The 21,078-nt window shown below is 49.7% G+C and overlaps 1 protein-coding gene across 3 annotated transcripts in view; it reads left to right on the top strand.

The window, feature by feature from the left end:
• The window catches only part of CAPN5 (calpain 5), a 102,455-nt gene extending 95,653 nt beyond the window's left edge, over positions 1-6,802 (top strand). For all 3 annotated transcript variants that reach the window (XM_067533250.1, XM_067533251.1, XM_067533252.1), the window contains exons 11-13: positions 56-177; positions 3,807-3,943; positions 5,080-6,802. In XM_067533250.1, the coding sequence (XP_067389351.1) occupies positions 56-177; positions 3,807-3,943; positions 5,080-5,262 (442 nt within the window). In that variant the 3' untranslated portion in view covers positions 5,263-6,802. The remainder of the gene's footprint in view (positions 1-55; positions 178-3,806; positions 3,944-5,079) is intronic.
• The last annotated feature ends 14,276 nt before the right edge of the window (positions 6,803-21,078 follow it).

Below are 21,078 nucleotides of genomic sequence, written 5' to 3'. Positions count from 1 at the left end.
GGGAAGCCAAGCTGGTCTGAAATGACAGCTCCCTTGCTGTTGGTCCCCCTCGTAGAGAGCTGACCTTGGACGAGCCTCCTCACACCTGCTGGAGTGGAGTGTGTGGTTACCCACAGATGGTGTCCCAGGTCCACGTCCTGTCAGCTGCTGGGCTCAAGAATCAGGATTCCAATGGAGGTACTGGCCTTTTATTGTTTATTCTGCACTCACTGAGCGACTGGGAGCCAGTCTTTAGCTTTTGTTTTGTTAGAAGGAGAGTAGGGCCAAGTCCTTTGTTTTCCGATCATGTCCCGGGGCCTGCAGGACACACTGATGATCCAACAGGTTCTTAGGTAGAGGGGATGGGCTCTTTCCAAATACAATCAAAGGATCAGATTTAGTCCAGTGGGTTATTTCACAGAGATTCATCAGGAAGGTAGGATTGAGAGGGACCTTCTGGGTCAACAAATCCAGTCCCCTTCCATTGCATGCATCATTCATTGCATTCCTACACACAGCCCTGCAGCATACTGTGTTATGACTGCCTGAGGTGCTGTGTTCCGTGACCTCTCCTGGAGACGTCAGTCGGGGAGACACACGTTTCCAATAGGACAGTGAAATCGCTGCTGGATTGGAACTGAACCTGTCACAATATCCTTTATCTGCGCTAGGACAATAATGACCTCTCTTGACCCGACTGGTAATGAGTTCTCAGGTAATTGGGATCAAGGGCATCACTAGTAGGGCTGTCGATTGCCAGCCTCCTGGCTGTGGGAAGTGACAAAGAAACGAATCGAGGGAGCCTCTTGTAAACCCTCCAAGATCTTGGATCTGAAGTCCAGGGCCCTGTCTACAGTGTGATTAGATGGCTGCATTACTGACTTTTACACCGAGATGCCATGTGCAGCCACAGGAAAGGTACTTCCCTGCCAAACTCCAGCTGTTCTGATTCTGTTGCTTCAACCCATAAAACATGCTGCCCTCTCAGTAGATGTAAGATCATTGAGATCAGGGTAGGGCAATACCAGCAGCAGGATGTCCTCCATAGCCAGCAATTCATGTGCGTTGGTGGTTGCCCGTGCAATTGTATCTCTCCCATCTCCCAACCCTTCCCAGACATTTTAGGGGAGTGATTTATGGGTGGAATTTGGCACTGACTGGTGGAATATGAGGCTTTCCTGGGTCATTCCAAAGGAGCGTTTGGAAAGCCTGGCTGTGAAATCCTGCAGCTGTTTCTAATCCTGGAAGCAAGGAGCCCCGGGAAGTGGAAAGTTAAGGAGCAGGTGACCAGTAAATCACTGCAAAGTTTCCTCTGGGAACAAGAGAGGAGGAAGTTCAGTCTCTGGCCTTGGGAAGTGGATAGGCTTGTTCCTCAACATTTCCAATGCACACTTGGATGGAACATTGACACCTGGCCGTGTTCCTTGGATGGAACATTGACACCTGGCCGTGTTCCTTGGATGGAACATTAACACCTGGCTGTGTTTCCTTGGTATATACCAAAACTTTTTATTAACCCTGTAGCCTGTCTGCGCTGGCCCTAAAACAATGATTCCTTCTCCACTGAAAACACCTGGGCACGGGCCTGCTTTCTAATGGGGAAATGTTGATTAATGTAGGACCCTCCTTGTCTGGCCCTGCAGCTCACACACTCACCCAGGCCCTGATTGTTTCCTGACTTGATTACTGCAACCTGTGGCTGGCCTGCCCGATGCCCCCGTGACACCCCGTTCCCAGTCCAGCCCATGAACAGCTGCCACAATGATCTTCCTTGCCCATCGGGCTGACTTTGCAACACACCCATCCTTGAGCCTCCCCCTGTCAGCCATCACGTCTCGCTCAAACTCTTCTCCTCACCCTCAAGACCTTACGCAATCCTGCCCCACCTGCCTCCTGCCAAGCTGGCTCATCCCACCTCCAGCTCCGATCTGGAGCCTCTTCTCTGCGTCGCCCCTGCGTGTACAGAACGCCTGCCACAACTGACACCACCACCCTGACTACGCTCAAGCCCCTCCCTAAAATTAATTCCTTCCATGTTGCCCACAAGAAAAAATCCAACCGTAACCCACATTTCTAGAGCCCCTCCCATGTGTTACTCTGCCAGGAGCCCTACCGGGTCCTGTCTGCTCTGCTGGATTGTGAACTCTTCCAGGCAGAGCCTGTCTCCTTTCTGTGTCTTGTCCAATGTTGAGCGCACGCCTGGTTACTTAACAAACAGTGCCTTACCCTCTATCAGTGCCTTGAGCGCCAAGCATTTCCCACCCGACGTGGAATTCACCCGTGGCCTCCATGCCACCAATGTCCCATAGGGTTGAGGTGGGATTCAGGACTTGTGCAAAGGAGGGAGCTGGTGCCTGTCGTCAGTTACTGTCTCAAATAAAATTGAGATCGTGCTACCCAGAAAACCAGAAGCTGCCCACAGCAGTGAGACAAATGAGTCACTTCTGGCCCGCGTTAGCAACCTGCTGTTTAAGGGCCTCACAAGTTGCTCTTTGAGAAGGATGTTTCCGTGACGGGATAGGACCCGAGGACCCAATTCTCCTCTCACATGGCTTCTAACACCGGTGCAACTCAGTTGGCTTCACTGAAGTTACTCCTGATTTGCACCCAGGAGAGGGAAGTACAATCAAAGAGCCGGTGACTGGGGAGCACTGCAGGGGTCCGGCACAGCTTGGTCCATCCCCAAATGCCCTCGGCGTGGGGAAGCCTCGTACCTAGAAGAGACCGAGAACAAGGAACAAGCCGGGAAAGTTTGTCACTTGATTGTCCCACACAGCAATACCAGCGTATTTCGCAGCGCACCAGCACAAGGCTGGCGTTCCACGTTACACTGACGGCCAACGCGGCATAGGTGGCTTTTGGCCCTCTGCAGGTAGGGCTAGATTGTGCAAGTTGGTGGACTGTGGGGTAGAAACCTGGGCACCTCTTTCCGTTACGAAGACCATGAAGGTGGCAGCATAGAAGACAGTGGGTTCTAGTCCCAGGTCTGACCTGCTGTCTGACCTTAGGTAAGTCAGTTGCCTAATACATAAAATGGGGCAATGACCCTTACCTCCCTTTATAAAGTGTTTTGAGATCTATGGGTGGAAAATGCTGTGTGGGTTCAAGCCGGCAAGGTGTTGGGTGCCCGCAGCTGCACTGCTGGCATTGAGTGAGCTCGGCCCCTCCCAGAAAGTGCCTGCCACTTTACAAGGTCTCGCCTTCTCTGAGCGAAGTAGCTCGGGCAGTATCACGCGGAGTGTAACTAGACAGCAGGCACTCGGTTCTGCACGCTTATCTTTTCCACTGAGTAGTAAAGAGAGGTCATGACACTACAGTGTGCCCTTGGCACGTTTTCTTTCTATTCATGTTAATGTGGCTATTTTTGGCTACGGCCCGCAGCCCAGATGCTCCCAAGCAACTAGTGATTTGAGGGCCCTGAGTTTCCCAAGGTGCTGAGCACCAGCTGTCTGAAAACCAGGCTTCTTCAGAGTGGGCACCCAAAGTCACTAGGCTGTTTGGAACATTTTGGCGTGTGTGTTACCGTGATACTGTTACTTCACTGTTTGGGGACCATCTCCAACTGGTTTGCTCAGCTGCTAGCCCATCTGCAGTGGTGACATCACACATCATACAAAATGAGCCTTTGCCCCTGACCTCTGTAGATCTCAAAGGACATTGCAGAGATGGACAAGCATCATTGTCCCTATTTCACAGAGTTCGCTTCATTTCCTGCCTCCATTTGTGGGCTATAGAATATAATACCCACCGTCAGGAGTGACCCAAGCAACGACTAGGAAGAATAACGCTGGTTGCGGCAAGATGTACATTCTTTTTGCTCTCCCCAGGAGCAGACCCGTACGTGATCATAAAGTGTGAAGGGGACAAAGTTCGTTCTCCAGTTCAGAAAAGCACCCTGACTCCGGAGTTTGATGTGAAGGGTCTCTTCTATCGCAAGAAGGCAGGACAGCCCATCATTGTGCAGGTACTAGAAGGCCGATCTGTGATTGGCCGGCAGGACTCAGGTTCTATTTCCTAATCTGCTGCTGATCCGTGGGCAGCATTGGCTATTGCATCAAATTCCTTCGTGACTCAGTTTCCCTGTCTGTCAAAGAGTGATACTCAGACTTGCCTCTCAGGGGATTGTGAGGCTCGGTTATTTAATTCTGATAAAACACTTTCAGATACACTGACTTTAAGTGCAGAGTATTCATGTGTCAGGTTCTTAACCAGAACTGTGGGCTTAAGGAGGTATGGGGCTTTATACAGTGCATAGGTACTCGGGGCCAAATTCTCAAGCCTTTTTACTAAACTCTTCATAGGGCTAATTCCCACTCAAGGTAGTGGGCGTTTGTCCAAGTTAGGACTCAGTAAGAATTCAGTAAGGGCTTCAGGAGCTGTCTCATTATGAGGCACTGCAGATACTTTTCACGTCAAGTGTAGCCTCTTAAGAAAGCCCTAAAAACAAAAGGATTGTTGGATCTGATTCCCCACTGACTTTCAGCTCATGTAGTCACTTACTCGGCTTCCAGTTCCCACAGGGATCAGAGGAGGTGTGTATATGATGCTGGGAGAGGCAAGGACACAAGTCATTATGGCACTATTAAAATACCCTCTGTATGGCCAGTGACAAGGGCTAAAAAGTCCTGTCATCCACCCAGGAAAATGATTTGCCCAGTGACCATTTCAAAAATGGAGGAAGATCAAGGACTCCACCAGCTGCAGAGGTAGATGAAAGGCGAGTGAGGATGCTCTAGAGTTTAAGTCCCAGGAGATGGGGGTGCAGTTCCTAGCTCTGCTACAGGTTTCCTATGTGCCATTGGGCAAATCACTTAGTCTTTTTGTGTCCCAGGCTCCCGTTTGTAAAATGGAACTAACAATACTTCCTTTCCCCCACCCTTCGTCTGTTTGGTCTAGTTAGACTGTAAGCTGTTCAGCTCAGGGACTGTTTCTCACTACATATATGTACAGCACCCAGCACAATATGGCCCTATAGAATTATAAAGGCATCCCACATACCCTGTACGAATATTTGTACATGCAGAATATGCTGCAGTAAAAAGATTGCATGTGACCCATTTTTTGGAGGAATAGCTCCCATGTTTTGTTTTGTTTCTCTAGGTCTGGAACCATAACATTATAAGTGATGAGTTCCTGGGCCAGGTGGCCCTAACTGGTGACCCCAATGACCGTCCGTCAGTGCACACCCTTCAGCTCCAAGATAAGGGAAACAAAAAATCCAGTGTCCTTTCAGGAACCATTGCTGTGAAACTTCTCACCAGTAGCACCCTCACCAATGTCTAGCTACTCAAGAACTCTTCTTCAGGAGCCATATATGTGAATATATATATATCTATAGTATATATACTGTCTACAAGAGTATATGAACTATGCATGTATCACATTTAAAGGGGCCAGTCTTATGTTTTCAATGTTAAACAAGGTGCCTTTTTGGGAACTAAAATGATTCTTTTACTCACATGAGGCATCGTTTGTAGCCAATACTACCGAGGTCTGTGCCGGTGTGAAAGCACTGGGCATATGGTACGTTCTGGGAGAGGCAGAGTGGGGTGCCATGATGCTGTTTGTTTACATGGGGACGTTGCATGCACACACAGGGATGGGCAGATTGGTCCCACCGAGCAATATGCATCTTAAATCTACCTGCTTGGTTTTCGACCCACTGTATGGAAATTCATAATCACTGAAGTCTCCTTTAATCACTCTTCTGTGGAGGCATCTCAGAAAAATGGATAACAAGTGCTTTAAATTTGCATGGAAGTTTGTATGTATACAGGGCACAGGTCTGGCTGTAGAGCACCCGGTAGAAGAAAACATCAGAGAATTTCCACAGTCTTTCCAAAACAGTGAATGCCATCCTCCATGGGCAGCGGCCCCACTTTACAAGACAAAGATCATGGCTACACCATCCAGTGCCTGCTGTCTCATGGTCAGCTGTGTGTGCTCTACCTTGCCAAGTATCAGCTCCAGTCTTTCATTGATAATTGTGAGAGGGGGAAATGGAAAAGCCAATGTGGCCCTTTTTACTAGCTCCTAGGGAAAGTCAGAGAATACACAAACTATCTTGTCTATTCATTACAGACAAGCCAAGCCATAATGACAAGAAAGGTGGGTTTTTACAGCCTTTTTCATTTCATCATATTGTATCAGGACCAAAATGTCTTAATATTTGTAATCCTTTAAGGTCATTTTTTCTTTTTCTTAAGAAACAAATTGATAGAAGTAGGTTTTATTCCCCCTCCAAGGAAATAACAAAAGAATCTTTTATTACATGATTTATTTGGGAGTCTTTTATTTTTAAAGCAGATTTGGGAGAGGAGTTACTCAGATTCCATGTAATTATTGCTGTCTTTTCTACTTCCGTAAAATGAACTGAAGTTTTAAGTTGTTAGTTGTTTTGTTTCATTTTTGGGGGGCAGATCAGCACTTTACAGTCAGCCTAGTTGGTCTAGGGGATGCCTTTGATTTAATGTCTGCTATTTCCATCAATCATTTCATTCCTCATAAAGAATCCAGTATTGCACTTTATTAAATAAAATTTTGTGGTGTGTATGTCTTAAAATGGGCTGGGAAAAATGTCTTTGTATACAAAAAGCATCAAAGTGTCATGATGTACGAGATCAAAGAGCAGTCCAAATATGCAGTTAAAAAAAAAAGAAGCCAAAATTGTACAGATTGTACCTACTATAAATACATTGCATATATTTTATTTGAACGCCGTCACTTCCGAATATTGTGGTCTTTCATAACCCTTTCACAAACCCAAGGGCTACTGTATGGATTGGGTTATTCAGTTTCAAATTCTTTTCAATAAACTTCCATTTTGAACTGATTTCTCCGCCAGCTTTTAATTCAAGCCAAGTCCTGGGCATGTCTTAGGGTGACGTCAGTAAACAACGATCTGCATGCACATCTGCTTACACTAATAAACATTCACTCAACAGGAAAAGGGAATGTGTGGAGAAGACTATATTTGTAGAGCATCCTCCTCATCTGAGAGCAAACCCTTACACTGTGTACCTGGAAACTTGCCACACGGTGGCAGGGTGTCACTTTCCAGTCCCTACGCCTCCTCTCCTCCTGAAAGATCGTTGACCAGGGCACAGACGGACCTGCTGGAGAACACACGCCGTTACATGGATTGGGTGTGGGTGAGAGGCAGTCGTGAGCTGCCATGGCTAAAGATTACTCCAGACAAGCAGTGTGCTCACTGCAATGTTCCCACACTGTGTGAGATGCTGTGCTGTGCACCCCTTCTATGCTCTAATTCTGGGCTGCTCCGGGGGTGGGAGAGGCTACCCGTTTAGCTATAGCAGCCTGTCCCCTGGGGGCCTCTGAATCTCTGCAGGGCGACATTCTGTCGCCCTGTCCCTAACACACCACCCAATGACTCTCCATTCTTTGGCAATGTCTGTAGATAGGACAGTGCCGGGTTTGATTGGTGCAGGAGCCCCAAAGGATCCGAGGTGCCTCTGATTTCTGGCTAGGACCCCTACACTTGGCAGTAAGGAGCATTTCATTAGCCTCTGACCAACACTCCAGCTAGGCTTTTGGGCAGCCATTTCCCCCAAAGGACCTGCGACCGCACTGACCGGTCTCCACGCCACACAGCGGCCCTGTTACTACCAGTGAGCTGCATGGTGGCCCAGACAGGAATAGCCGCAGCTCTTGGCTCCAGGTGATTTCATCCTTCCACCCCCCACAAATTTTTCTTTACGTGCTGGACAGGCAGTCACGGATGAAGAAGTGGGGATAGGATGCTCGGGGCGGGGGGGCTTCTGAAAGCAATGAGACTTTGGGCACATTCCTTCAGGTGTTGGTGGCATCTCTTTACAGCTACTGGAAGAATTGCCTGGACTACCTGATGAGCCCACCATTGTGGTGCTAGCCAGCAGACTCTAATGATGGCGCTGTATGCTTCCGCAGCGCCGCTGGGCCCCCAGGGGAAACCCCCTCCCACTCTGCCCCATTGCCGGAGAGTCACAAGAGGAAGAGGAAACCAAGTGCCCTCATGTCGTGGCCCCTCTGCCCCATAGTGAAGGGGGGCAAATACGAGAAGCAGTCTCCCTCTCCGTGGGAGAAGAACAGGTAAACCCTTCAAGGCGAAGGCCTTGGTCATACTCATGGCGGCAGAAGAAAAGGGGCAGGAGAAAAGCCCCTGCATCCCTCCCAGACAGGACAGAGCTACGAGACAGGATGGGGCCCTCCCTACCTCCACGCCAGCAGGAGTGAGTGAGAGGAAGAGCTACACATGAAGATGCAGTGGGGGAGCTGGCCCGCTGCCTGTTCCCCTAAAGCCGCCAGAGATGGAGAAATGGGCTGCTTGCCTTCTGAGCCTTGAAGCTATTTGATGGAGATACGCCACAAAGGCAGCAAATCCCTCGGCTCCCACCTCGCAGAGGAAGTGAAATCAGCTCGGTCCTCAGGGCCTGCGGTGTGGGTGGCAGAGGCAACATTTTACTTTCAGAGGTGCTGAGCAAAACCCAACTCCCTTTATAGTCGCTGGAAGATGTAAGTGCCCCGCACCTCTGACAGCCAGGCCACTTCCAGTCCGATATGGACTCCTCGCCGCAAGCCCGGGCAGTCATCCGGGTGTATTTCGTAAAGTTGTGTGTGTACACAACCCGGACGGTGGGCAACGCGTTTCCACGCGTGGGGATGTAAGGGGCAGTGTGGCTGTTAGCGCGTGTTCCCCGAAGATAGTGCACGGGACTGTCCCCAGCACCCTCTTTGGTACCCCACGTGGCCGTTACCCCACCGTCTCTGGACCTTTGGACTCCAACACTCCAGCTGGTTCTCTCAGGGCCCACTGATCGTGTAACCCGAAGAGCTCTCAGCCGGGCTGGGGGGCTGTTCCCATCGCTTCTCTACAGCCATGCTAGGATTCAGGGTGGCAACGCTGGCGAATGGGGCAGGGGATGCGTGCTGCAGTGAGGGGCAGTGTGTGTGTCTGAGCATCTGGTCTATGCATTTGGGCCAGGTAATCCATCTCTGCAGTCTCCCACAGGCAGCCAATGAAACTGTTGCGTGCAGATTAGCTGTAGAGTAAGGGTGGCGATTGGCTGGGTTACCTCCGATGTCACAATGGTCTAGAACTCTTGGCCCGGCACAGACGCATGCAAACCGCATGGGCGTAATTCGTAGTCAAAATGGCTGAGAACTTACCAACTGGATGGTAGCAGAGCACACAACCCAGCGCTAACGCACCCTGGGGATGGTCTGAACAAAGAGCGCGCTCGGCCATGTGTGCGGCTGTTTCTATCGCTTCACGCTGACTCTGTAGACATTCCAGGCTTCAGCGTGACAATCCTAAAAACGTAAAGACACACTCCAGGACAGACCCAATAGTCCATCTAGCCCAGTAGCCTGTCTTCCGACAGTGGCTGGTCCCAGGTGCTTCAGCGGGAATGAACAGAACAGGGCAATTTATCAAGTGACACCTGGAATCTTATTACACAGATTTAGGAACCTAACTAGCAACTCAGTTGAAAATGTTGGCTTTGGATAGCCAATGTCTGTGCCCTGTGCGAGCTGCCATACTTGGGAATGCTTCTCCGCCCTGAATCTGCACTTCAGATGGGCCCCAGGATCCCTCCTCTATGGTCTGATGTATAGTTTACAGTGCCGAGGTAAGGTTCACGTCTTAGAGGTCACATTGCCCTACGGATAGTTGGGTTTGTGGGTTTCAGTTAATTGGGCTCAAACTCCCCATCCCCTCCCCCAATGATACCAGGGGATGCAGCCCGCTTCCATTTCCCACCTCTGGATGGAGAACTTTAAGAAAATGCTTTAAAGAAATAAGTAATAAAAGCTAGAGCCGGTTGAGAAACCATTTTTTTCCCACAAGCATTTTTGACAAAAATGATTTTTTTCCCCCCATCACCAAAACGTTTCAGGGTCTCCCTTTAAAACAAAAAAACACAACATCAAAAATGTTCAACAACAAGGGTACGTTTTCATGGAAAAATTCCATTTGGCCAAAAAGCCATTTTCTGTCAAAAACACCCTCCATCGTTTAAGTCATTTTTTTTCCAACCACCTCTGGTAAAAACATTAGCCTGGAGCCTTGAATGAACCCCTCAGAGACCCAGTTTGCACATTTGAGGAACAGGGCTCCATCACGTGCAAAAACAGTACCTCAGAGGAGCCACTTGAGCCCCACCCCGCTGCGGTCGCCTGTCCTTGTTTCCCATTGTTTTCACTTTCAGTATATGACTACAGTTCCCAGAAAGCCCTCAGTCTTTCAGCCTCAGTTGCCCTCTTCCCCGATTAAGCCACCGTCACAAAGCAGGCCTTACCCAGGGTGCGCCTCCTAGGAAGGACGCTGCCATCAAAGGAATCCCTGCAGACAGACAAAGGTGAGTGAAGTGAGTCCCACAGCAATAACACACAGGTGGAGTATTATTAATTAATATAGCAAGGTAAGTATGTAAGAGACAAACAGTGGCCACAAGTCCCTGCCCCATCCAGTTTACAATAGAATCAAGGGGCACTTAAAGTCATACTATAAAGAGGCTTTAAAATAATGAAGGACCAGGAGGGGTCCAATACGAGAAATGGTTCCAATCCGTCCACCCCCAACTAAGCCCGTGGTTTCCTCTGGCTCAAACGCCTCAATTTCTGTGTCTGCGCAGAGCCCCACCGTGTGCCAGGTGCTTTATAAAACCAGCAGAAAAGCCCTGACGAGCTCCGGGGACAACCTGTGGAGGGAGGAGGTTAGAACAGCCAGACAATCAGCAGTGCGAGAGCCTCCAGAATCGGCACTGGAAGGGCCTGGCGACAGCAGGAAGCTGGGGGGCTGCTGATCTGGGAGAGTGGGGCTCTGAGGCCGCTCTCAGAACGCCACCTGCTGGAAGGGGAGGGACTCGGGGAGGCAGCTGGGACCAGGCACTAAACTCCAATAGCAGACTGGCCGGCCGACCCGCTGTGGGATGAGTGGGAAAGAAGGGAGCAGCAGTCCCTAATCACACTCCTGGAAAGGGACTGGCCAAGACAATGTAAATGCCTCACCCAAGTTCAGCCGGGCTGGGCCTGTAGGAAGACCTCTCCTGCCCCTGAGAAGGAATGGGACTTGGCATCCATCCCTCCCGAGGCCCCTCACGAGTCGCAGCTGGTGAGACGCGCGTGCACGTCCATGGTGGGAGCGCTGAAAACAAACGTCCCTGGGAGAAGCCTTTGCTAACGGAGATGGGACAAAGGCTCTTGCTCTGGGCCAGGGGCCTGGCAGCCTCCTTCAGGCCATTTGTCATTTGATGGGCCAGCTCAGTGCTCATGACGGTCCCGCAGATGCTCATGCTCTCTCCATCAGGAGCCGGAGCGGCAGCCGTCAAGCCTCAATTCGGAGCCGCCAGGGGGCCCTGCTCAGGCAGAGTCTGAATTGCTGACCTGGCCCCCTCCTTGGCACCTGCTGCTTTTCTCCTTCTGCAACGCTGCTGGCACCGGCAAAGGCTTGTCTCTGAGCTGAGGTTCCTGGGGTAGATCCGTCACGTGATACCTTGTCAGGTCTGTCCCACCCCTGTGCCAGCGTGAGCCGTCTGCTGGTCCTAGCCTGCGGTGACAGGCACGGAAAGCTGCCTTTGGTGGGACAGTCAGGAATCGGCTTGGAGCCCCTGGCCCTGTTGTGGGGGCACCGGGGTGAGGGGGTGAGGAGAAACCCTGCTGCAGTGGCAGGCCCCAGGAGAGTCCTGGTTGGCCTAGGCAGAGTGGAGCTGTGGGGAGCACAGTGGGGCTCTTGAAAGGCTGCATCAGGCAGCATCACAGCTCCAGGAGGGCTTCTGCCAGGAGTCCTGCATGGATCCTGCAGCAGCATGGTTCTTCCTCTCAACCGGGGGGTGGAGGAGCCCCGACCCACTTTCACCCTCTTAGCCTGAAGCCAGTGTCAGCATTACACTAGCACAGTATGCATTCACCAGCCGGCCTGGGGCTGGGCCCTATACAGGAATGCAAGGGCTGGAGAAAGTCTCATTGGGCCCACTTTTCATCTGGGCACAGGGTAGCCCTATGTCTGGACCATGCGAGCAGGGAGTGTTGGGACAGGGCTGGACCAGCACTAATGACTGCGGTCTGGGAGCCTGGAGTTCAGCAGCTAACATTAGACTTTCCCCTGCCCATTGTCAGTTTCCGGTTGGAATATTTCCTTGTTGTTTAACCGGACGCAGTATTCTTCACTGCCTGCCCTGAACTGTTGTGCATTGTTGCTGTGTGCTGTTGAAGAGCTGCTATGTTCCCTCCCTCCCCACAGAGGTGGCTGCATTTCAGTGACAGACAAAATGAGCCCTGTGTCACTGATTACAAACAAAGTGTTACTGCTTCTGTGAAATGTGTGTTGTGCTTAGGCATTTTTGGCTGGTGTGTAGTAATACATCTTTAGGACATTTATTTCCAAAGGGTCCCAAACTATATACACATGGATGGCTTTACCAAGTGCTGAAAGGCAGCCACCTCTGGAGTGAAACATGCATCGGATCATGGAACGAGGCAGAAACAAAGACTGATCAGTTTTCTCATCTCCTTCCTGGCATGTCTGCTGCCCCTTGTTTGTCCTATCTTGCCCCTTTCCCTTCCCCACGCCTGCTGATTTTGATAATCTATTGGCGCGATTATCAGGTGACATTCACTCCAGTGCAGAGCCCGACCGAGACCTAGGCTCCACTTATCCCCTTCTCAAACCTTTAAATAGGTCGTAAGAGGGATTTAAGTGTCGCAAAGGTCTCTCTGCACAGTGGGGAATTTCACCAGTGAGGAGGGAAAGGGCAGATCCGTTAGCCAGCTGGGCAACAGCCAGCTAGGACCGTGCATGTGAGTTAAAAGAATCTTCTGAAGATCACAGCTCCTGTTTAACAAGAGGTAAACAAATGGGCGTTTCCTTGGCGTGTGTGAAGCTCCCACTGTGATCAGCGTTAGCAATTGCAGGGAGGGAAGGGTTTTAGCCCATGTCCACAAGGTGCCACTGTTGCGCTGCTTCCTGCACTGACAGCGCCAAGCCAGTTCCTGGCCTGAAATCCTGGTTCCCCTGCCTTCTCTCGGCCCTTCCACTCCCCCGGGAGTCATCAGGAACTGATGGGAGCTTGGGGGGGGAGGAACACCTCATCAGAGCTGGTTAACCCATCTCTGCGGCCTAGGCACACATACACAGGCCAGCTGAACGGGGTGCGCTGTGGATGCATTTGTATTAAGCCTGCCCTGGCTAGCACAGCTGCACCAGTGATCAGTTAACCCAGGCATGGCCTGCTCCTGCTGCATGGATGTGGCTTAGTTAACCCTCTCCTATCCTGCTGCACCGACGCAGCCCTATTATTCACCTTGTGTTCACCTCCCACCCACACAGGGTTCCCCGCTGCCGTTCTCCTGGCATGCTCGCCCATGCAGGAACTCTCCGCAGCTTCCTGGCCCTGGAGCAGGCCTTGAGCCTGTCAGCGAGCCAATCCTGCGGGCAGGGCGGAGGGGATCCCGGGCTGCCGGAAGCGGGGCGAGGTCAGCCAGGCCACCGCGGGGCAGCGACAAGAAGGGGCAGCGCTGGCCACCCCTCTGTCATGACTGGGTGGGATGCGGCACGACCGGGCCAAATCTGAACAGCGCCACAGGCCTGTGTGCGAGGTTGCAACGCCACTCACTGCAATCTGGCCTGGGCCTCCATCACCACAGAGGAGCAGCCAGGCCCAGTTGGAGTGGGTGGCGTGGTAACTTGGCACGCAGTGTCCCAGCGCCGCTCAATGGAGAACGGGCAAAAAAAGGCCAGACTAGTTTTGAGACCATTTCAAAATGTTGACATGGTTTTGGTACAAAAGGGTCAAAATAGACCCAGCTGCTTTTCCAAAGGGGCCAGACTTTTATGTCATAGAAGCCGGTTCAGTCACGAAAAACCCAGTTCTTGAGAACCCAACGTGTATCGCTAGCCATTCTGATGGTGGCTTTGATCACGTTTTTTTATTGAAAACGTCCCATGGTTTTCATGAAAAAACGAAATGTTTATTTATAGTTTTTCATTTAAAAAATCGTTTAAAAAATGCCATTTTTCAACAAAAGAAAACTATCATGTTGACACGCTCCAGTTCTAGGTAATCATCAGCCACCCGACAGGATTGGGTATTGCAGGGTCAGAATTAAGGGTGTTGGGAGAGCCTTGGTTCCAAATTTCCTGGCTGTCAAATGTTTCTGTGTATTGACTTCAGTCATATACAGTCGCAAGTTTAAGCCAAAATGCTCAAAGTTAGGTGCTTGGGGTTAGGCTCCGAACCCTCCCCTACCGAGGCATCTAAATATACATGGCCTAGTCTATAAAACGCTGAGCACCTAGCGGTGCCCTTGATTTCTGGGTGCTCAGCACTGCTTTATACATGAAGCCACCTACGTTACGCTTGCTCAGTCTGAGTTTGGGAGCCCAGTCTTAAGCGTTCTGGTTTGGAAATGTTGGGCCCGCGGTAACTCGGTCATAACCAGGTTGATTGTCTTAAAATTCTTTAGCAGGGTGGATCTTCTTAGCATGCAGATAATGGGATAAGCGACTGTACCGTCCCTGCTGGGTCTTGCGGTGCATCTGTCAGATTGGTGCCTGCTTTTTAGACTGTGAACTCCATAGGATGGGGTCAGCTGAGCACAGAAAATCCTGCACCGGTACCGAGAGCTGGGCTCAGTCCTGCATTCTTTGCACATTCCTTGTATTAGTTTCTCGTTTTAAGGCTCGTTGTGGCCTGTAATTGTATTAGATTCCTACTCATAACAGGTCCCTGACCTTGACAGCAGTACAAACAAATCATCCAAACCACCCAGTGATTTCAGAAAAGCAGGATCAGGCCCTTGGACTGTAGATGTTCTGACAGGCATGTAGCTTTCTCCTTGCCCTTTAAAATCCAGGACTCCCGCTGCACCCTGTGTCAGTGCAATCCTAAGCATCAATTCTGTAATCTCGCCTCAGCTCCTCCCCTCGGTAAGAAGGATCAGCGAGTATGAATGGGGAAGCAATTCCACTGTATCAGGTACTGTAAGCAAAGCGGCCCCAGGGGAAGCAAGGCAGGCAGATGAGGAGAAGAGTCAGTGCTTTAACTCTTTCCAAACAGGGGCTATTCGTTTACCTGGGACATCCAGATCTCCTGGAAGCTGGACTATTCACTGATCGTCCAAGGAGAAGGTGGTTCCATGTACTGCTAAGGTAGGTCAGTAACCAGTGTTGGGCTGGAGCTGCACCGTACAAGATGTCTGGATTATTTCATTCTTAAGGATTTGTTGGAAAGCCTCTTAGACCTGCTGGTTCTCTGGGTGGTAAATACATTAACACATTACTGGGTGCTTTGCTTCCTTTTTGTTTCCCAGCCCTGTCAGAGCGGGCAGTTGCTACTCTTTAATAGTTGTCTGCATGCTGGAGTTTTCTGCGTGACTTTGCTGGCATAATTATGGGCTCGGAACCAGGGGCAGAGAGCGTTCCCCAAAGCGACGCAACCCCACCTCCGAGGCCTAACTCACTTTGTTTCAAATGTCGGTTCTCTTAGGTTATTAACAATAAAGCAGTCAGTGCACTTGCCAGTGCTGTCAAATTGCGCATCCAGGCTCTCTCATTGTAACTGTTAATATCAGAGCGTTTGCTGATTTAGATAACGCCGGGATCATGGCAATGAATCCTCTGTTCTTCTTTAGACATATCAGTGTCCATAATCTCGTTAGCTGTCCCCTCATTTGACTGAGGGCAATTAAGGGTTCAGGAGGAGTATTTGTGGGACACCACACAGCTAGAGAGTTATTAAAACTTAACTCACAAATGAGTCGGTTCCAGTGCCCTAGTTTAAAGCAACTCTGCCTCAAAGTAAAAACTTCCCAGAAATGTTCAGAGCTGTATTTTTCCAGCATGCATTGTCTTGCTTTGCCTCTGTAGCAAGGATGAAAGAGCTCTGTAATTTCCATGCATCTGCTTAATTTAGCTTGGGTCACTTAATAACAAGAAGGAGGCTGAATTCATTTGCAGAGAAGAATGTTGCTTTTCGTGCTGCTCTTCCCACCTGCTGTGCGTGTGTGTGAGACGGGGAATGCCAGCACCGGCCCCGAAGGGTAAACACCAAAGATCCTGCAAACAAGGACATGACAGATAAAATTGCCCATGAGCCGAAATCATGAACAGACTTTAAATCATCAGCGCTTCTGTAGAGCATGGGAATTGCCAGACTGGATCAGACCGGTGAGTCCATCTGGCTCCGTAGCCTGTCTCTGACAGTGGCCAGTCCTGGTGTTTCATGTGGGCAATTATAGAATAACCTCCCCTTCAGGGAAGCTTCTTCCTAACCCCAGGGCAGTTACTGGTTGGCTTCTGAGCAAAGTAAAAGCCACAAGTGGCAAGGCAATTCTGATTACACTGAGTCTCTTAGGGGGTAAAATCCTTTGTCTTCTTGGCCCTGTGGTGGTTTCAGGCCTTGCGTGCAGTGGAATTAGTGCATTGTAATGCGTGGTGGGCAGGCAGTGAAGAGACCGCATAGACGTGCTCTGCAGACCCATCGCCCCCGTGGAGCAGAGCTCCTTCCAAGACCATGTAGACGGAGAGTTTAGAGTTGGATGGGCCGGTGGATCTATGACTTCTGGCTGCCCCTGGCCAAAACCCTCCACAGAGGGCGCTGGCAGCAACCTAGGCCACTCCTGCAGGCCCCAAGGTACCAGGCTCATGTGGAAGTGGCTCCATGGTCCTATGGGGAGGATTCTGATCTCGCCCCCCAAAAAAGAGCCCCGCCCGATCACTCTGGTTTTACTTAGGAGGCGAGGATTTGACCGTTTAGTGAAGCTGTTCCATGAAAAAATGGCTGCATTCTACTCGTGCCCGGCTGTGTTTGGGTTTCAGTTCCAGCTCGAGCTCTATTCCTGCAATGAGGACCTCGTGTGTTCTCCGTGACAGCTGGAGTGCTTTTGGTCACAAAACAACTACAAAGCGGCGGCATGGTCTCGTGGTTAAGGCTGGCCTGGGACTTAAGACAGCTGGCGGGGTCAGCTCATGGCTCCGCCACAGACTCTCTGTAAGACCTTGGGCAAGTCACTTAGTCTGTTTACCCTGTGCCTCAGTTCCTCATTTGCAAACTGGAGATAATACTTCCCTACCCAATTAGGATGCTGTGAGGATAATACCCATTAATGATTAAGAAGTGCTTAGGTACTATGGTAACAAGGGCCACTTCAGGAGCTGGATAGATGGGCGGTAAGGATTGGATTGTTATCAGCCGTTGCATGGCAAACTCTGAATTCCACTGATTTCCAAATAGCTTTATCTGAATTGTATTTATTAGTCATTGTGAGCCTACAGTGATATCCAGTTGATGATCTCGGCTTTTCAGTGGAGGGTATTGACTTTTTCGTTTAAAGCTTTTCATTTCACTCTTAGAACAATTGTGCCGTACCAGGAACAAGTCAGCGACGGCAGAATGAGTCCAATATATAGGACGAGAGTCCTGATCTCCGTTTCACTGGGGTAAGTTAGGAGGAACTGCATCTATCTTCAGTTATTCCAGATTTACACCAGCGGAACTGAGATCAGAATCTGGCCCAGAGGTACAGCACCCTCTTCCCGTCCCGCCTCCTGTCATATTATCTCTAATGAATTTGCCCCTTGTAACTCGGTGCAGGTTATAGCGCTTGCTTTTTGTTTTCCATGGACCAGCTCTTTGCATCCAGTGTCTCTGTCTCATGCTTGCTAACTTGTGACTTCACAATCCGTGGGTTACCATGGAAAGGATTATTCTGTGATTAATGAAGGTCTTGTCAGCTCAGAGGTTTTCAAAGTCTTTCCTGGAGCTGCAGAGAATGACTTCAAAGCCCTTCGGAGGGGAAACAAGAGAAATGACTTCTGGCTCTCTTAGGTATCAGCACCTCATTTGTCTTAATTGACATAACATTGTCAGTTTGCAGTTGCTGTGCATGAGCCTTGCTAATTCCAGTCTGCATAGAATCAATTGGACTGATTCCCTTCGACTGTGATAGGAGAGAGAGAGAGCCAAATGCAATGATTTGTTTGTGGCACAACCCACAGTGTGCGTGGTGCTTTCCAGATAGACAAGGAGGAACGGCCCCTGCCCTGAGGAGCTAACAGGCAAGTGTGATTTTTATATTACAGTAGAACTGAGGGGCTCCAGCCAAGTTCAGGACTCCATAGTAAGAGGCAGTCCCTGGCTGAAGAGTTTACTGTCTACGTAGACTAGAGGAAGGCCTGGTCTACATGAAAAATTTAGGTTGACCCAGCACTCAGGGGTATGGGCATAGTTATGCCGACCTAACCCCCGGTCTAGACAGCGTGAGGTAGATGGAAGAATTCTTCCATTGACCTAATTACCGCCTCCTGTAGAGGTGGATTACCTGATCTGACGGGAGAACCCTTCCCGTCAGCGTAGTGCTCTCTACACTGAAGCCCTAGCATTTCAAGCCTACATACGCCCAAACAAAGCAGGAGAATGGAGATCACAGTACTTCCATTTCATAGGTAGGGAACGGACGCACAAAGAGATTAGTGATTTGCCCAGCATGTCTGTAGCAGAGCCACAAACTAAACCCAGATCTTCTAAGCCTCTGTCCAGTCTTAACCACAAGACTTCCTTCCTCTCTTCGTTTGAGGATGGACGGACAGACAGACAGACAAAGGTAGACAGAGCTCAGCGAAGGGAAATAGCGGAAGGGATTTTCAATACAAATCAAGAAGATTTGCTACAGACAGCTCTGCAGAAATGGATTTTTAAACAGGATTAAAAAGTGGGCAGGGTACAGGACTCCTGGCCAAGCACAGGAGGGGAAAGCACTTGCCATGTGCCATGTGGAAGAAGGCACAGAGGCAATTGTTCAGGACGCTGACAAAGAGGTGGACAATGCCGGGAGCATTGGTGGTGCACATGGGACAGGACGTGATATGAAGCTCAACAGGGCAGATGAGTAGGAGCAGATTTATGTAGAGCCTTGAAAAAGGCAACCCACAGGTTAAATCTGATGTACACGTTAACACAGGAAGCCTTGCAGGGTTATTGTTGATGTTACAAATTACAGTGCTTCTGGTAGCATTTGCGTAGCGCTTTTCATCCATGGACCTGAGCGAGCTTTACAAGGGCTCACTGGTTATCCCTCACAGCGCTGGGTCTAGACAGAAGTACTAAGGGACAGAGGGGTTAAGCATCGTGCCTGATGATACAAGTCAGAATCAGAACTGGGATTAGAACCTAGCTCTCCCAGCTGCCACGGGCCTGTGCCGCCTCCTGAATGCTGTGCAGGGAAATGCATTTGTACAAGGAAACTGATGTCAGTTGCTGTTTATGTCATTTCACTTCCAGCGGGATGCTTCCTGCTCTTGTGTCTCTGCTCAGCTATTCCTTGCCCTGGTTTGAATTCCTTGTTTTCTGTGAAGAGTTTTTTCATCTGCCCCGGTGTGTCTCTGAGCTATGCCACAGAGCAGGCAGAGCACGGTCTCGGTCTTGTTACTTAATGGCAGGTGGCATTTAACGTGGGGACAAGACCCACAGGGCCAGACTTTTAACGGCATTGAGGCACCTAAAGATGAAGATAAGCACCTGCTGGGATTTTTCAAAAGCGTCTAGTCTGGCCCCGTGTGCTTTGTGTTTTTCAAAACACTTGCAGTTGTGAACGTGATTGATTGGTGAGCTCATCTCTGCGACAGTGGACACAATTGTCTCTCGTATAAAACCATTTCCTGGGAATTCCAGGGCGTCTCTGTGGCCTTGAATGATGGCTCAGGTTTGGACTCTGAGTGACAAAGATAATCTTGTGTGTGTACAGTGTGGGGATGTGACATTTGAATTCATGCCCACAAGAAAATCCCATTAGGTAAACTAATCAGAGAAGAAACAACAAGAGATCTGTGGCACTTTAAAGACTAACAAATTTAATATTTGCAGACATAAGCTTTCGAGAGACTTCAGCTCTCTTCTTCAGATGCAGTAATACAGAAAATAGGTAACACAGAGACATCTTACAGATATCCATAAATGGGACTTCAGTGGAGCTGCTGGAAATTAAGACCTTTTTCCTGTGGAATATTTAAACTTTTTTACAACAAATCAAAACCTTAATAGTTTTGTGTGGAAACCAAAAATATTCTATTCTGAAATGCTACCTTGGTGCCTCCTGGGAGTTATAGTTTTAGATGCCTCATGCCTCCATTGTCCAGTATGGGCTGGGCTCGCTTGATTGGACTACATGTCCCATGATGCACCAGGGCCTCCCCCTTTTGCTGAGACACCATGGTTCATAGTGGGAGAACCTGGCTCATAGAAGAAAATGGGGACACGAAAATATCTGGAATGAAATCAGGAAGGCCAAAGCACAACTGGAGCTGCAGCTAGCAAGGGACGTGAAGGGGAACAAGAAGGGTTTCTACAGGTGTGTTACCAACAAGAGGAAGATTAGGGAAAATGTGGACCCCTTACAGAATGGGGGAGGCAACTAGTGACAGAGGATGTGGAGAAAGCTGAGGTACTCAATGCCTTTTTTGCCTCTGTCTTCATAGACAAGGTCAGTCCCAGACTGCTGCACTGGGCAGCACAGAATGGGAAGGAGGTGAACATCCTGCAGTGCTGAAGGAACAGGTTCAGGACTATTTAGAAAAATTGGACATACACAAGTCCATGGGGCCAGATGCAATGAACCCGAGGGTGCTGAGGGAGTTGGCTGATGTGATTCCAGAGCCATTGGCTATTATCTTTGAAAACTTGTGGCAATTGGGATAGGTCTCTGATGATTGGAAAAAGGCAAATATAGTGCTCATCTTCAAGAAAGGGAAGCAAGAGGATTCAGGGAACTACAGACCGGTCAGCCTCACCTCAATCCCTGGAAAAATCATGGAGCAGGTCCTCAAGGAATCCATTTTAAGGCACTTGGAAGAGAGGAAGGTGATCAGGAACAGTCAACATGGATTCACCAAGGGCAAGTCATGCCTGACCAACCTGATTGCCTTCCATGATGAGGTGACTGGCTCTGTGGATGTGGGGGAAGCGGTGGATGTGATATACCTTGACTTTAGCAAAGCTTTTGATACAGTTGGACTAGATACCTCCTGAGGTCCCTTCCAACTCTAATATTCTTAGATTCTATGATCTGAACTACAACACCCAGGAGGCCCCTTGAGGCATTGCTGAA

This window comes from Emydura macquarii, unplaced genomic scaffold (genome assembly GCF_026122565.2).
Source record: "Emydura macquarii macquarii isolate MOO-44397 ecotype Brisbane River unplaced genomic scaffold, CSIRO-AGI_Emac_v2 contig_3328, whole genome shotgun sequence".
In the NCBI taxonomy this organism is placed as follows: Eukaryota; Metazoa; Chordata; order Testudines; family Chelidae; genus Emydura; species Emydura macquarii.
Note: the sequence above shows the minus strand (reverse complement) of the source record. Positions and strands in the feature narration are given on the sequence as shown.